The 17703-nt window shown below is 39.7% G+C and overlaps 1 protein-coding gene and 1 non-coding gene across 2 annotated transcripts in view; one reads left to right on the top strand and one right to left on the bottom strand.

The window, feature by feature from the left end:
- The window catches only part of SNX6 (sorting nexin 6), a 42587-nt gene extending 39095 nt beyond the window's left edge, over positions 1-3492 (bottom strand). Inside the window, exons 1-2 of the mRNA XM_074365658.1 lie at positions 1475-3492; positions 1273-1320 (exon numbers count right to left, since the gene is read on the bottom strand). Of these exons, the coding sequence (XP_074221759.1) occupies positions 1273-1320; positions 1475-1855 (429 nt within the window). The 5' untranslated portion in view covers positions 1856-3492. The remainder of the gene's footprint in view (positions 1-1272; positions 1321-1474) is intronic.
- TRNAA-GGC (transfer RNA alanine (anticodon GGC)) lies at positions 3427-3499 on the top strand. The gene has a single exon. It is a non-coding gene; the product is annotated as a tRNA-Ala (tRNA).
- The last annotated feature ends 14204 nt before the right edge of the window (positions 3500-17703 follow it).

Genomic DNA, 17703 nt, shown 5'->3' with positions numbered 1-17703 from the left:
TGTGCTATAATCAGTTCTTCTCATTTCACTAAAGAACTCTGCTGGTTACCCCTATCTTAAAATCCAAAATATAACTTACAAGTGGTCATCTAACTCCACTACCTTATCCCAGAAGATACATATACACCTTCATACACACACACTTTGTGTTAAGTCACTAGAAGCTAAAATTCTTAGAAATAACCAGAAGTCCTATATATGCTTTTGCTCTACCTAGAAATTTTTAATGATGCTTTTGTGTAAACTGAGAAATTAACTCATCATTTATAAAAGTATGCAGCAACCTCTGCATCTTTCTTACCATTTTAAAGCTTTACAAAAGGTCATCAGGTAATACTAACTACCTTATCTCTTATTTAAAAAAATAGTATTAACATTCTATAACAGTACTTTATCACCTGCCAAAAATCGACTAACAGATGTGTCTCTAACGCTAGCTAAGATAAATACGTAAACGCAAAACGGAAAACTAAAGTGCAGGCTGATAAATGTGAAGGAACCACCGAACCTTGCTGAGCTGCAAACATCATTTATCGATATTTTTCAAGCGCTCACTTGTACAAGTTACTATACAGATTACCAGCCTTCGGCCAAGGTAAATACGGGGAGAGAGTGGGAGGGAAGAATAGGAGCCCTGAAGGCCCTTTCTGAAGTGAAATGCAATTTGCTTCAAATTACCAAGGGAACTCTGCAAAACATTATTTTTTGGATATTCAGAAAAGTAAAGGTATTGCGAGCTGCCAGCACTTTGCAAAATCTGGTAGGATATTTGAGAAAGGTTAAAGATTCGGGGACTGTAAAAATCCTTCGCAAAAGGGTAATTTAGAACAAGTCGGTACTACTATGTTTTAGAGGGAGACAAGAGTAGGCGGGAGCGGGTTCGAAAGGTTCCCAAGGGGAAACTGAGGGTTCAGACAGGAAGGTCTGACAATGGGTTTTCATAGCACCCAGCGTGGCGGGGGAGGGGGGTGGTTCAGTTCCAGCCGCCACCTTCACTTCCCCACCTGCACCCGGACCTGGGCGGGAGAGTAGGTCCACCCGAGGGGCCGAGCCCGGGCGGGAGCCGAGCGGCCGCGGGTTCCCGGGAAATCAGAACCGAACGGCCCCGAGAGAGGAAGGGCTGCAAGAGGGCGGGGCGCGGTGCGGCGAGGAAATCGAAAGGAGGCTGGCGGGGAGGGGGTACCGCGCGGCCGGGGACCCCCTCCAGTCCCACACCCCAGGACCAAAGCGGGGAAGGGAGGGTCCCGCGAACGAGAAGGAAGCAGAACTTACTCCGCGGTCCTCCTCCGAGAGGAAGTCGGGGCCGTCGTCCAGGCCTTCCTGCGAGGTCGGCGGGGCCCGGCGCGCCGGGGGAGAGGGTGGAGTGGGGGAGACACAAAGGGAGACATTAGTGCCAGTCCGGCGCGGCCCCCGCGCCCGCCCCGCGCCCGCCGCCCCCACCGCGCGCCCGGGGCTCGGCGCCGCGAACACCCACCATCATGGCTGCTCCGAGGCGAGGGCCAGCGCAGGCGCGCACCGCACCGCGGGCCGGAGGGAGCCGGCGGCAGCAAGCGGGGCGGGACCGGCGGCGGGGCCTCAGAGCAGCCCGGCCCCGCCCCGCCCCGCCCCGCCCCGCGCCGGCGCTGGGCTGGGGTTCGAGAGGGCGGAAGAAGGAAAGCGGGGCTCCCGCCCAAGGTCGAAGCACCTGCGACCGAGAGGGACGGGGTGGCCCAGACTCACATGACTGGGGACAGCTCGCGGCTGGTCGGCTCTGACCCGGGAAGGGCTGAAGGCCACCGGGGAGCTGTCCACTTCCTTCCCTGAGGCAAGCCGTGTAAAACCAAGCAAAAGCCCTCCTGAAGCCACAGAAAATCATCTAGTCTTTGTATGGTGCCACACGATAATTAATCACAATTAACATTTTGCCAGTAGAAGCTGTGGGAACCAAGGCCCTTCATACAGTCATCAGCCAGGGGCTGTAATCAAGCTTTTACTGCTGGTGAGGTAATAACTATTTCAGGGTTTGGGGCGCTAATGGTTGAGCACTATAAAAACGAGCTGTTCACATTACAAGAGTATTCCTTTCCTTTACACCAAGGAATGTCTCCAGACCTACTCTAACTGTCCAGCTGTATAGCACCACAAGGGTGTCTACAGGAAACTGAGATATGACAGAATCATTCCTTAACCCCTGCCCCACTTCTCCTGTTACACACACGTGCCCACAAGCAATGTTGGCTTCCATTCAGTTAATGGCATTAGCATCTTCAGATATTCAGGCCTGAAACCTCAAAGTCCCATTCAAATCCTTCCTTCCTCTCCCTCACTCGTCACACCATTTAGTAACCAAATCTTATTGTCTCTGTAATTGATTATCTGGCCTTACCTCTTAAACTGGTCTCATTCCTCCTCCCAATCCCTTTCCACAGCAATTACCCTCAGCATCTCTTGTCTGACTCTTTACAATACTCTCAGACTATTTCTATCTCTCTCTTACCATTCTATACACTGCTGCCAGTTTTCCTCCTAAGACACAGATATTCATGATTATGCTATTACCCTGTTAATAATCTTCAGAAGTCTCCATTAAATGAAGGTCCAACTCCTCAGCCTATGATTCCAGGCTCTCCACATTTGATTCCCTCCCGTCCTATCTTATTGAATCGAAGCTCTCAAAACAATAATGTTAAACTTCCAGATATTTTCACGAGAACTTGTAGCTTTCATTTTGTATGTCAGGAGAACTGAGGCATAGAGAGGTTAAATTATTGCTCCAAGAAGGGTTATTCTCCAACATGACAGGGATGACTTTATTTTTTGTCTTTTGTTTTTTGTTTCCTAGGGGGATGTTTTTCACTAGGAGTCATGAGGCATCATGTGGTGTCAGTGTAGTGCGATGAAGTGTCAGGAGGAATGTTCCAGTAACTTGCTGCTGATAAAAAGTGCCAATATTTCCTAATACTTTGTTTTTGGTTTGAAGGTAATGCCTACAATGTGCCACTTCTTAGGTGGAGAGAGAAGACTGGAGCTACAATTAATGCCTGGGATTTATACACAACCAGTAGGAAGGTCAGGTGTGTCCTTGCGACAAAGGTCAAGAAGTGTCACATAGGTTGACTTCAAATGCTTCTGATCATGAACCAAGGATTTTAAATTTCAATGTTTAAGCCAAGTCCAGGAACATTGCACAGAAACATGCTCAAATGCCAACATTTAAAATCATTAGTTCTGGAAAAAAAAAACAGGATTTAAGATATGAGCAACCAACTAAAATTATCAACAAAGACACACAGTAATTATGTAGTTAAAATCAATAGCTGAAAAAAACACTTAAGTAGAGAACCCAACCTTGAAATAATAAAGTTGTTCATTAATATCTGAGCCTTCCTTTCTGGGCAAAGTTCTCAAGATATATTTTATGATTGATAACAAGGAACTATCATGGGTGGAGGGTATAGCTCAGTGGTAGAGTGCATGCCTGGCATGCACAAGGTCCTGGGTTCAATCCCCAGTACCTCCATCAAATAAAAACAATAACAATAATAAATAAATAAATGAACCAAATTACCTCATCCCAAAGCAAAGTAAAATTTTAAAAAGATCATACTTTGTAATGTCATATTGTTAAATATATTTATTTCTATTCTTCAGCATAAATTTTAATAACTGCATAGTATGCATTCAGCAAGATGTACATTTAACCAATCACCATTGTTTGAAATTGACATTGTTTATGCTTTGGTTTGTTATTAAAAAAAAAAAGTAAAGCGCATCCTAGTAGTTAAATTTTTTAAAATATCCCTGATTATTTTTTAGATGTGTGATTGTTATGTCAAAAGTTTTAAATACACATTCCCAAAATACTCTCTAAAAATGATGTAGTAATTTACATTCCCACCATAACTGTATGAAGTGTCCATTTTTCCTTATACTGCTTTCCTACATGGGCATTCTGTACCTACCACAGTGCCTGCCACATAGCGGACATGAAAGAAAACATTCATTGAACAATTTATTTACAAGATAAAAATGAAATCTCATTTTTTTTAGTGTATTTCTTTTTTTAAATCATTTCACTTTATTTTTGTCTGTTTTTTGGAGGGTAACTTAGATTTATTTATTTGTTTGTTTGTTTGTTTAATGGAGGTACTGGGGATTGAACCCAGGACCTTGTTGCATGCTAAGCTCAGGGCCTCAAGCATGCTAAGCACGCACTCAATCACAGAGCTATACCCTCCCCCCGTTTTAACATGTGTTGCTTGAAAGACCAGTGACTTTGAACTTTTGTTTGTTCATTAATTTGAAAATTGTATTTCTTCCTTTCTGAATTATCTATTTCTGTTCTTAGCCTATATTTTTACTATTGCTTTTGAAAACTCTTTATACATTAAGACTAAAAGCCCTTTTTGGGATGATAAAGATATATTTTAAGTTAACTTTGCCTTTTAATTTTAGGTTATAATGTTGTTGACATGCAAAAGTTTTTAAATTTAGTGTACTTAGATCCATCATTAGGCTTCTATTTTAGTAATAATACCAAGAAAGACTCTACCTCTTCCAAGGTTACATAAATATCTGCAAATATTTTTTTCCATTAAGTTTCTAGATTAAAAGTTATTGACTTCAGTTAATGGACCAAATCAGATGAACAAAATAAATTTGTCAATCTCATTACTCCTTGATCCTTTCCTGTAATTTAGGAGTTAAAAAAGCAAACCACATCTTATTTAAATAAATTAATAAGCAAGCAAGCAAGCAACACAGACACCATATCTAGAAGGTCAAGAAAATAAAAGTCATGTCACAGCAGGTTGAAGGTGGAAAGGCTAACGTTTCAGAGATGAAAATTACTCTTAGAGAAACAATCAACTCCCAGTTCCCCAGGATTCAGACCTGGGAATCAGCACCAATAGTGAACCAGCTGATCTTGGACCATGGTGTCTGAGGACCAAGAGAAGAAGTGACATGATAATCTACAGAACCCAGACCCCATAGCACATGTAGATTAACTGATTCATATCAGTACCTCTAATTCTATTTAGAAGAATTCTGGGTGGAGAGGGGTATAGCTTAGTGGTGGAGTGCATGCTTAGCATGCATGAGGTCCTGAGTTCAATTCCCAGTAACTCCATTGTAAACAAACAAACAAACAAACAAACCTAATTACCACCACCACCACCCTCAAAAATTAGAGAATTCTGTTTGGAAGCCAAAGATTGTTGAACTAAAGCTTAGCACACTTCCTTTTACCCATATTTAAAATGAGTTCCTAGAGGGAGGGATGCAGAGATCAGTTTGATTTTGCTCCATGCCCAGAACAATAGCAGCACATATATTACATTAAATTATTTCTATGTTACATTTCAATATTGATGACTTGATGACTTCATTTCTCCATCACAGAGCTGCAGTGGAGTCACAAGATATAAAACCTGGAGGAAATATGAAAAAGTACCTGAAATATGACACTCATAAGTGGTCAGAAAATATACTATATATAACATAGTATAATATAATTAATATAATGTAACAGCTCAAATTTAAGATTCCCCAACTCCCTAAGCCCAGATATAAAATGTTTAGAAGGGAAACTAAACCCTGTTTAAATATACTTTCTCTTGTCTTTTGTCATATTCCATGATTTCACTTGAGGATTTGGGCCCTACAGAAAAACAGCGATAAGAGTGCAAATCTTTCAAACAATTACTTGAAATAAAATTGTGGTATAATGATTTAATTTGCATTCTAGGTACAGTGGGGCAGGCTAAGAATCCTGCTGTCTACTACCTGTCAGAAGAATTCTACCCACAGATCATTCTGATTTTACTTTATTTCGGGGGGGGGGTTAGGTTTATTTATTTATCTTTTATTTACTTATTTTAATGGAGGTACTGGAGATTGAACCCAGGACCTTATGCATGCTAAGCATGCACTCTACCACCGAGCTATATCCTCCCCATCGTTTCATTTTAAAGTCAGAAAACTTTCAGATATTTAAAGTATTTAATTTCAAAAAATTACATTTTTACTCAGATTTTCAAGAACACAACTTTTGTGCAACCTATGATGGAGCTGTGTTTTTTAGATCACAGAGAAAAGGATTCTAAAAGATTTTACACAATTATTGGACTATATGCAGCATGTAACCTATTGTTGCTCTGGTTAATAATTTCTGCCTTCACAGTAGAAAATTCTGTTTCCCAAATAAGACCTTCTACTACTTCTCTAAGGTCTTCCCTACTTTTCATTCATGCATGTGTGAAGCTTTTTCACTTCTACTTTTCTCTGTATTTTGGAATCTGGAATATTTTTTTAAAGTCCTTGTCTGCAAAGAATGTTGATGACTCAAGATATCTCCAGGAAAAGTGCTCAATCCAAAAAACAAAAACTTAACAACTTCAAATCATTTTTTGATATTCTGTCTACTCGCAGTGCACTGTCATCAATAGTATGTGTTCATCTTTTGAAGACTGAATCAGGAGTTGAGAAATCCCTTGTCTTCTCTAAATCATATCACATTATTTTTTTTAGAGCTGTCACTTTATTCTGTTGATCAACTAACAGATAGTTAACGTTAACGTTGACAGTTAGGTTCACTATACTGACAAATATGACTTTTATAATTTTTCAATTCCAGATGAGTTCTCCTGGATGAAATTTCAGTTCGGTAGTTGGATTGTACAACCTTATGTGCAACGGTGAGTGAGGCACTGCAGCTTTAATAAAAAGTTCTGTGGGACTATTAACAGGTTTCTGGAAATATGCTTTCTGAAGTAATTGTTCCAGCAAAGACTAATGAGGTTAAGCCCCAGGAATCTTATGAACAGGCCTCAACCTTTGTCATAGGAGTCCCAAGAAAGGAAACTTTCAGGGATCAGGAAACCCTCCCAGCTCCTAGAGCGAAGGGCCTAGAAATCCCCCACAGAGGCTCAGCCACAGGCCCTGGCCCCCTCTTCTGTTTCTCTCTTTGGTATTGTTGGTCAGGCCCAGCCAGGCCCAAGAGTGTCCAGATAAAGGAGTTCGTCAGTTCAGCAGTGGGTTTGAAGCAGTGTTTGGACACTGTATTCAGTAGGGAATAATACGGCAGGTCTAGGAAACCCTTTGATTTGTGATGCTAAACTTTCCCTCTCACTGTAGCGAAAAAAATCAGAGTATGGTCTGGCCCAGGAAGGGGAGCTACCCAGATTCCGGTATGTACAGGTAGTGTCAGGCTGTCTCTGTTCTCAGTGCCTGAACTGACTTCCCTTCTCATATTGGCCTCTCCCAACCCTATCCATCCTTCAAGATGGGTCCAGGAGTTGCCTCCACCACCACCTCTCCTTTACCTGTAATAGATAGGAAAGGATGTGGGCGCTGGGGACAGTCTCCTGTTGTTCAGATCTTGGCCCTGTATCCTGTAACTGTGGGCAAGCCAAGCTGTCTTTCTGAGCCTGTTTCCTCATCTGTAATACGGCAACAGTGATGTAGGCTCTGGAATTAGATGGCCTGAGTATAAATCTCAGCTTTGCCATTTAATTATCATAAAGCCTTGAACATTTTTCTGAGCTTTTTTGTTCTTTGGTTTCTTCTTTGTTAAAATGGGAATAATAGCATATATTTATCTCAGAGGGTTTGAGGAAATTTATAACAATCCACATAAAGCACACAGAAGAGTATCTGGCTTAAGCAAAAGCTCAGATATTTGTTTCAATGCTATTGTTATTATTTGTTTAGAACAACTGTCTGACTCAAGAGATAGTGGAACCCCAAAGCCATGTTTCAATCATGGTCCCCTGGTTAAGGGTGACTGGACAAGAAAAGGACATCGGACTCAAACTGCCTGCGCCAATCAGATTCCTCTGCTGAAGAATCTTAGCAGACACATGCAGCCACTGAGTTGGAAGCTGAGTTGTGTTAATGTGTTATCATAAGAGGCAAGCACCCCAGAATGCTGCTGCTGCGGTTCCTGGAGCTGCTCTGACCCCAGCCCTTTGAGAAGACTGATGGTTTAACTTCTCTTTGTATCCAGTGAGATATCTCAGCTTTCTTCTAGTAACATCTCTTTCTTTAAGCTTTTTGTTACTCATAAGAAAAAGAAATTTCATTTAATACAAATATATGTGCTTTTGTATTGTTAGTCATTACATGCATGTATATAAAATTTAGAGGTTAAGAGCCATGTTAGTTGAGATAACTGCTTTAATAGACATAGTTAAAACCTACAGGGGGCTAGGTATAGCCCAGTGGTAGGGTGAATGCTTAGCATGCAAGAGGTCCTGGGTTCAAGCCCCAGTACCTACATTAAAAAATAAATGAATAAACATTAAAAAAAAACCCCAAACCTAAAACCTCAATGGTATAACCTCATATGACTTCTTACTTAGGCAAAATGTGTTTGGCAATGGGGGACAGTTTGGAAGAGGAGTCCCTGCTGTATGCAGATATTCAGGAACTCAGGTCTCCCATCTCATGGTTTTCTGCCATCCCTTTCAGGACGCAGTCACAGAGGCCACAGAATTCAGAGAATCTGTAAACTTGGATGGAAAAAATTTATATCTCTATTTTCTCCAGCCTTTACTATCGGCAAAAAAATCACAGTAGTATTAGTGGTACCCAGGACTGCCTCCAAGACAACTCACAGATATTTTCATGTTATATTACAGTTGTTACAGAATCTCAAAATAATGTTTATGCTCACCACTGTTTTAAAGTTAAGGTAGTTACTAGATCCAGTTATTTAATGTGTTAATTTAAAAAAGCACATATACTATTATATCACAATTTAAAAAAATTCCAATACCTACATTTCAATGTTTTCTTTATATTCCTATTACATGCATTTAAAATATTATTCTGGAATTCCACAAAATAACTGACCAGTACTCACTCCTCAAAAGGACCTGTCAAAGACATGAAAAAAAGGAAAGACTGAGACACTGCCACAGACCAAAGGAGACTGAGGGGACACAGCAACTACGGACAATGTGATATCCTGGATTACCGTCCTGGGACAGAAAAGGGTCATTAATGGAAAAACTGGGGATATCTGAATAAAGCCTGGGATTTACTTAGTAATACTGTACCAGTGTTGGTTTTGGCAAATATGCCACAGTAACGTAAGATGATAATGGTAGAGGAAACTAAAACTGTGTGGGGAGTATATGGAAATCCTACTATTGCAATGGACTGAATGTGTATGCCCCCCCACATTCATATGTTGAAATCCTAACCCCAAGGTGATGGTATTAGGAGGTGGGTTCTTTGGGAGGTGATTAGTGCATCCCATGAGTGACAAAAGAGGCCCCTGAGAGCTCCCTCACCCCTCCTGCCATGTGAGTTACAGTAAGAAGATGCTCTCTGTGAGGAAGTGGGCCCTCACCAGACACCGAGTCTACTGATGCCTTGATCTTGGACTTCCCAGCCTCCAGAACTGTGAGGAATAAATTTCTGCTGTTCATAAACCACCCAGTTTATGATATTTTGTTATGGCAGCCCAAATGGACTAAGACACTATCTTTACAACTTCACTGTAAATCTAAAATTATTCCTAAGTAAAAAGTTTATTTAAAAAAAAAGATTATGAGAAGGAATTCAGGCCTCCTTTGCAAAAAATGATTAGGAATGTCTGCCCAGGAGGCTCAGGTGCTGTTGAACAGGGCAGAGAAAGCACCAGGATCGGGTGGGAAGCTCTGGTGGGTCAGGCCTGGTGGCAGGAACATCTCTGCTCAAGTTCAGTCATGTGAACTGTCCTGACACAAGGGGTCAGGGAAATGACAGTAACCCCTGGGCTGGGCGGCAACAACGCCACACTTGGGATGGGCGCGTGACTCAGCTAGCCATCTGCCCCGTAAATTCAAGCAGTGGAGTCACATACTTCCTGTCTGTCTATCAGTCAGGATTCTAACAGGAAACAGATGTCACACTCAAGAGATTCAAGGAGGGTTCATCTACAAAGCAAAAAAGTTCAAGGTTGAGAGTGGGACTAAAAGGACTAGAGCCAGCAGAACCCAGGCCAGCAGAACCCCAAAAGATTTAAATCTTGAAGGCAGGAATAAGTCCATCATAACTCCTTAATGGAACCGCAAAGAATAATTTTAACTAGATTGCAACAAAATGGAATTTAAAAGCTAGAAGATATATTACAAAGCAAGGCTGACTTTGAGCAAAAAAAAAAAGTTAAAGGATGACTTCATGTGCAAAGACTTGAGTCAGACAGAACTGCATTTGAGTACTGGGTTTGTCACTTAGTGAAACAGGACTTATTTTTGTAAACATTAAAATACTGAGTATAAATATATCCTGAAATTGTGTTCCCTAGCTTTCAATTGCTGTCCTGAGTCAAGAGGTTTACTGCCCTAGAGCAAGAAAGAGCTGTCCCTTGCTCTCATTTGCAAGATACTCAGCTGGTGGAATTAGTTATAACATAGCGTTCTGTGACCGTGGAAACAAGATACTCTTGCCTGCCTCTAAGACCTTGCCATGGGGCTGGAAGTGGAGAGTGAGACAGAAGTGCAAGCCCCTTTTAGCCCTGATGGGGAGAAGGGGAAGCAACGGAAGAGGAAGGGGTGGACAGTCACATGGGTCTTTATTTCCTCTCTTCATACTTTAGGGCTGGAGAGAATGGGGCATCAGATGCACTGAGGCCCATGTTCATGGTAGGGAGACGTACTTGCTCGTGCTCAGTTTTAGGACTCAGAGGGCTACACCCTTCTAACCAGCAGTTCAGCCCCACCAGGCAGAGAGAAGTCTTGAGGTTTAGTTTTCCTTGGGGTATGACTGAGGTTCAGAGTTTTCCGATGCCTCAGATTCAGAAGACAGCTGAGTTGGGTGCCAGCAGGTCTTCCATGTGTAAGGCACCCAGCAGACACTACACTGAGTATCAGCCATGAGGACTCAGACAAAACTGAAAAGATCTATACAACTTCCTCCATGCTTAAAGATTTTGGAACAGATCAGAGGATACCGTTCTGTCTCTACCACTCTCCATCTCCTCCCAACCCCTACCCATGACCCATCTGGGATGATTTCCATCTGGGTCTTCTACAAGCAGAGTTGGACCAAATGACCTCTTGAGGTTTCCTTCTGTTTGTTAATTTAGAAAAGGTACTGAATTATTTATTCTTTTATATTCTACAACCACATTTCTAGTCACATCTCTGACCTCCCCATTTACACAATTTCCTTTGCCTTGCAGTTTCTAAAGAGGAAAGTCAGAACATGTGTATTCTCATTTTAAAGGCATCTTGGCAGCATACACTACATTCTAAATCATTAAAGGTATTTCTTTTGCTCTCTTGTACTTAACTGAATGGGGATCTTGTATAAACTTGGTATGGGAGGGTCTCAGAAACTCAGGTGAAATCACCATCACCCACCACAGGATTCAATGCAAGACTGAGACCACAGTCATTGTAACGGGGCAGGAGCCTGGTGCTCTTGAGGCATTAACAGATGCTCAGTTTGACTGGTGGGATCCATGGTTTGGAAATTTCCATAAAGGGCTATGGAGGAGACTGGCCAGATATTCACCAAATCCTCTTTCTTTTTTTTTAATTCCTGACATTTGGAGAGATTACGTTCCCCAGACCCCAGAGAGATGGGAGTGGCTGTGTGACTAAGTTCAATGGGATGTGAGTGAAAATGATGTGCACATGTTTGCCCCTGAAAAGCCTCTTATGTAATTTTCTTGGATTCCTATTACTTCTGTAATAAATTACTACAAACTTGGCCACTTAAAGTTAACACAATTTATTCTCTTATTTCCAAAGGCCATTAGTCCCAAATCAGTTTTACTTGCTAAAGTCAGGGTGTTAGCAGGACTGGTGTCATGGCTACAGTCTGGTCATCATGTAGTTAACAATATGGTGGGGGTTTCAGTATCTTCAAAATAGCTCAGAGCGGGAGGGTGTAGCTCAAGTGGTAGAGTGCATGCTTAGCATACACAAGGTCCTGAGTTCAATCCCCAGTACCTCCTCTACGAATAAATAAGTAAACCTAACTACCTCCTCCTCCAAACAACAACAACAAAACCACAGAAAACAAACAAACAAAAAACAGCTCAAAGGATATGGCTCAGAATATCATCTATAGCCTTTGAGTGAGAACTAAAGGTCCTTGACTTTGCTTAATGACTAAACTATTATTATTTTGTTCTGTTTGACTGCTTTTCCTTTATTTCTGCATTTTCTCATTTCTCTGATTAAATGTATTGTTTGACTAAAATTTTTCTACAGACAAAAGGCAGGTGGAGGACATGGGCATGGGGAAGTCTGTCCTGGGAAGGCTCCAAAGGGTCCTGCTCCATTTCAAATAGACAAAGATACCTCATTATAAAACAGTTCTCACTAGGGACAGAAGATAGATCTCCAGAAATAAAATACATATATTAAACATTAAAAAATAATGTCAAGATTGCTTCTGCATGATGATTGGATAGGAAAAATAGAAGGGATTTGAGGAAGTGTAATAAATTAGCATTTAAGGAGTAAATTTATTTCACTCAATGGAAATGTAAATTAAGAAGCCACATGTTATAATTTCTTTCTGATTTCTTCTTTGATCCGTGATTTACTTAGAAGTGTTGTTTGGTTTCCAAATATTTGGGCATTTTCCAAGTAGCTTTCTGACTCTGACTTCTAATTCATTTTATTTGGTCATAGAACATACCTTGTATTATTGAATCTTTTTGAATGTATTTGAATATATTGAGAATATATTGTTTTATGGCCCAGAATATGGTCTATTTGGATAAATGTTCTGTGTGTCCTTAAGAAAGGATGTGTAATGTGCTTTGGCTGGGTAGAGTGTTCTGTAAGTGTTAATTAGACTACATTTGTTGATAGTGTTGTTCAAGTCTTCCATAGCCTTCCTGAATTTTCATCTACTTGTTTTATCACGCATTGAAATCTCCGACTATAATTGTGAATTTGACTATTTCTCATTGCAATTCTATCCTGTATTTTGCTTCCTGTATTTTGAAACTCTGTTACTAAATGCATAAACAGTTAAGATTGTCCTTTGAGGGGTTGAGCTCTTTTCCATTATGAAATGAAACTCTTTATCCTTGTTAATATTTTTTGCTTTGCAATCCACTTTGTCTGATATTGATGTAACCCCTGCAGCTTTCTTTTGACTAGTGTTAGCTTGGCATATCTTTTTCCATCATTTTAACCTATATGTGTCTTTATATTTGAAGTGGATTTTTTGTAGGCAGCATATAGTAGGGTCTTGCTTTTGTACCCAATCTCTTCCTTTTAATGAAGGTGTTTAGGCCATTTACATACAATGTGACTTATGATATGGGATATGGTTGTATTTAAATCAGCCATCTTCATGGATGGACCTGGATATTGTCATTCTAAGTGAAGAAGCCAGAAAGAGAAAGAAAAATACCATATGATATCACTTACATGTGGAATCTAAAACAATGACACAGATGAACTCATTTACAAAACAGAAACAAACTCACAGACATAGAAGACAAACTTATGGTTACCAGGGGGAGAGAGAGGGTGGAGGGATAAATTGAGAGTTCGGGATTTGCAGATACTAACTACTATATATAAAACAGATAAACAACAAAGACCTAACTGTGTAACACTGGGAACTATATTCAATACCTTACATAGCCTATAATGAAAAAGAATATGAAAAGGAATATATAATATATATATAACTGAACCATTATGCTGTAAACCAGAAACGAACACATCGTACTTAAATTATACTTCAATAAAAAGAAAAAGGAAAAAAAAAAAGAAATCAATCATCTTGCTATTTTTCTATTTGTCCTATCTGTTATCTTTTTCCTTTTCCCTCTTTTTCTGCCTTCTTTTAGATCAACTCACTATTTTATGGTTCCATCTTATCTCCTTTATTGACTTACTGGCTATTAGCTTTTGGTTTTTGTTAGGACTGCTTTAGAGTTCATATAGTATATACCTTTAACTTATCAGTGTGACTTGAAGCCATATTATACCATTTCATATTTAGGGTAAGGACCTTACAGCCATACATCTTCAATTTCCCTCCTATCCTTTGTTGTTATACATTTTATTTCTACATTTGTTGTAGAAATAAATAATTGTTTTGTTTACAAGAAAAATAATAAACATTGCTAATTTAAAATGAGTGATTTTTACATTTTTCCACATATTTACTATTTTCAGTTCTCTTAATTTCCTTGTGTGGGTACAGATATTCATCTGATATAATTTTTCTTCTCTCTGAAGAACTTCTTACAACAATTCTGGTAATCCTGGTTTTCAGATAAATTATTTCAGCTTTTGTATATATGAAAAATTCTTTATTTAACCTTTATTTTTGAAAGATATTTTTGCTGATTATAGAATTTTATGTTTGAATACGTTGGGGCAAACATGGAGTTCATTTCTTTTGTTTCCTTTCATCACTGTCCTGTGCTGCCTGTTGTCTAATGTCTGAATTTGAAACTGTTGTTTCAAATATTTTGTCCAAAAGTTTTTTAGCTTTTTAAGGCAGGTAGAAAATCTCTTCTCCCTGAAGCATCACTCATCCATACTATATGCAAGCAGATATTCTCAAAGAGAGAGTCATGGCGGAGATGATATTCCAGGACAGAATGACCTAAACTGGATATTAACATTTCTGAACTGGGTCCTGATCCACTCTTTCTTATGGAGAAATCACCCTGTATCAGTTCCATCCACTGTAGTCTCTTGGCATTGTGCTGGGTCCCTCTTGGGGTCACTGCTGGCCCATATGACACCTTTGTGCACGTTTATAAAAAGGCAGCCCTTCTTCAGAAGGCCTTGCAATACTCAGCTTGACATCAGAAAGTGGGCCAGATTTCAGCCTTCATTCCCCCTCCATCTTGCTTTAGCCCACATGCTTCCCTAACTTACTGGTCCTCAATCCCCCAAATTCTCATTCATTTCTTATAAAGCAGTTTAGCTCTTTCTTTACTGGCTTCAGGCCATCCAAGTTATTCCCAAAAATCTCATCTTCATAATTAATTTTCAAATGTGCTCTTCAACTTTAGCAATTTTAACTCTGGAAGGAACACTGCAGTGTTGAATTTTTCCCCCACCACATGATGATGATGGTGATAGTGATGGTGATGATGAAGATAATGACAACAGCCCTTAATTAATATGCTTAAGTTATTATATGAGGGGAAAAATGGTCTTTTCCAAGAAAATCAATGGTCCTTTCTTTGACATGTAAGAGACTGAATATTATACCCCTGTTTACTACAGAAGAGAAACAGAAGAGAAACCAGTTTCTAAAGTGCTTTAACCTCTCAAAATTAAAAATGCTGAACTCTGCAGATGCATTTTGTAAATGTATAAGTATGGCAGAAAGCCAGCAAGTTTCTGGAAGACAACAGGATGTCAGCCCAGCTTTATGAAGCATATGTATTGTCATAGTCATCACATTCTTTAACAGACCATGGGGAAGCAGAGATGTGGGCCATGTCTTTGACATAATGTACTTCTGTGCTCTAAGCACCAACAGAATTTGAGGGGGAAGAAAAAATCAGTGTATTAAATGTTCACACCAACCATAAGCTATGTATCCTGATTTCAAAACTTTAAAATGAGAACAATAAGGCTGTATCTGAGAAGTGAGGAGTACCATACTTTCTGTTTTGGTCTTCTCTAGCACATTTCTCTATAGTCTGAAGGAAAAGTTATTTCTATAATGTTGTTGCTAAATATGTGCACAACCATCTTTCAAATAGAAACCATAGAATCAGTATATTCATAACTAGGTATAAGGATAATTGAAGAGTCTTTTTCTGGACTGAAACTATGGAATATAAAGAACTTGGAGAGGAGAGGATATGAATAGTAGGGAATCACCTCTCTTAAGCCTCAGTTCTCTCATTTATAAAATAGGTAAAATAAAGTTCCACTGTCATTAAGATTGGTATAAAGATTAAATGAAATAATACATGTAAAATGCTTGGAATGCAATACTGTCAACTGTGCTGCAGAAATTGAGAAAGAACTGCAAAGAGAGGGCTGGGGGATTATTTACTCCTGGTATTACTCGGTCCAATCCAATGATTATTTCATGACCATCTACTTTACGCTAAGAATTGGGCTGGGAGGCACTACAGGAAGAAATAAAGAAGAGTACTGTGCTTATCTTGTCTTCAGAAGAGAGAGCAGATGAGAAATATTGGGTACATATAATTTTATTAACTGAACTTTGTGCTTAATATTAAGTATATGATACCTAAGTTATCAAATACATTAAACTTTAGGTGTTAATTTTATGTTGCTCTAAATATACATACTTAATGTATATTGTTTTACATACATGGCTTAGATATCATGTTGTATTTGTCAGTAATGCTAACGAAAGAATATTTTATTTTTAAGTGGTACTAATCCTTGTTTCCCCAAGAAAATTGAAATAAATGAGCCAATTGGAATAGAGCCCTCACCTCTAATTACTGGGTGTTAGGAGTAAGTGAATGAAAAACTATCCCTTAACTTCTGAAATAGCAAACTTGGAGATGTACTAGGACATGGCAAATCCTTATTCCTGATGACAAGGGTGAATGACCTTGTAGGACACTTTAAGATTAGACGTTATCCTAGGTATGTGTACTAAGCTGTTTCCAAGATGGCCCCCAGTGATCGTTGCCTCTGGTAACAGCAACCCCAGCCAAAATCTGACCGCATCCTCATGAAAGACCTCAAGCAAGGACTTGGCTGGCCAAGCCCTTTCCAAATTCCTGACCCATACGTGATTACTGTTGTTTTAAGCCACTACATTTTAGGATAATTTTTCTTGCCTGGTTTTTTAAAATTTTGGTGGGGGTGGAGGTAATTAGGTTTATTTATTTTTAATGGAGGTACTGGGGATTGAACCCAAGACCTCATGCATGCTATGCATGTGCTCTTCCACTGAGCTGTACCCTCCCCTCCATTTTAGGATAATTTGTCACTGATACAGAATGTATTGTGATGAGGTAAAGTCACTGAAAGGTTTTAAGCAGAGAAGTGAATGGTCAGACTTGCATCTTAAAAATAATTCTCCCTGCCAGGTGGAAGATGGATGAATGGCGTGGAAGTTGGGAAAATAAGGCAGGATACTAGTTAGGAAGCTATCACACCACCCAGGTATGATTGAGAGGGACTAAAGCGGAGTGACAATCAAGCTGGAGGTTAGAGAAATGGGCTGTTAACCAAAACTTCAGAAATGGAGAACTGATTGAAATAAGAAGGTGTTTACTTGGGTTTGTTAGGACTGTAGCTGAGGAGACACAGATTCAAGAAGCACTTGAATCATTGGACTACAAAATGGAGGGAGCTTATAAAGGCAAAAACTACAAGGTTACATTTAGTTACATGAGTTGTTTATCAAGAATAATAATTGGAGTTGGCAAGAAGTAAGGGCACTTGGTAAGTAAGGATTGGTTGAGTCCGAAATGGCTGCACAGTGACAAGGGGAGACCTTCAGACAATAAGGTTGCAGCTGGCAAGTGTTGTTCTCTATATGGCTCATGGTGTCTTTGGGTCTAGTACAGTTCAAAGAAAGTTCAAGTTCTCGGGCATGCAGGTACATGTATGAAACCAGATCCTCAATGGCCACCTGCCATTTTGTATGTCTGAACTGCAATTACTCCATTTTCATTTCTGTTTGTCGTCATAATTGAGAAGTGTTTATAAAAGATAGAGACAGCCTCTATGAGGTGACTGGCTGTGGCAGGAAAGGTAGAGACTAAATTGATTCTTGTGTTCTTTTCTTTCT

This window comes from Camelus bactrianus, chromosome 6 (assembly GCF_048773025.1).
Source record: "Camelus bactrianus isolate YW-2024 breed Bactrian camel chromosome 6, ASM4877302v1, whole genome shotgun sequence".
In the NCBI taxonomy this organism is placed as follows: Eukaryota; Metazoa; Chordata; class Mammalia; order Artiodactyla; family Camelidae; genus Camelus; species Camelus bactrianus.
This window is presented reverse-complemented; position numbering and strand designations above follow the sequence as displayed.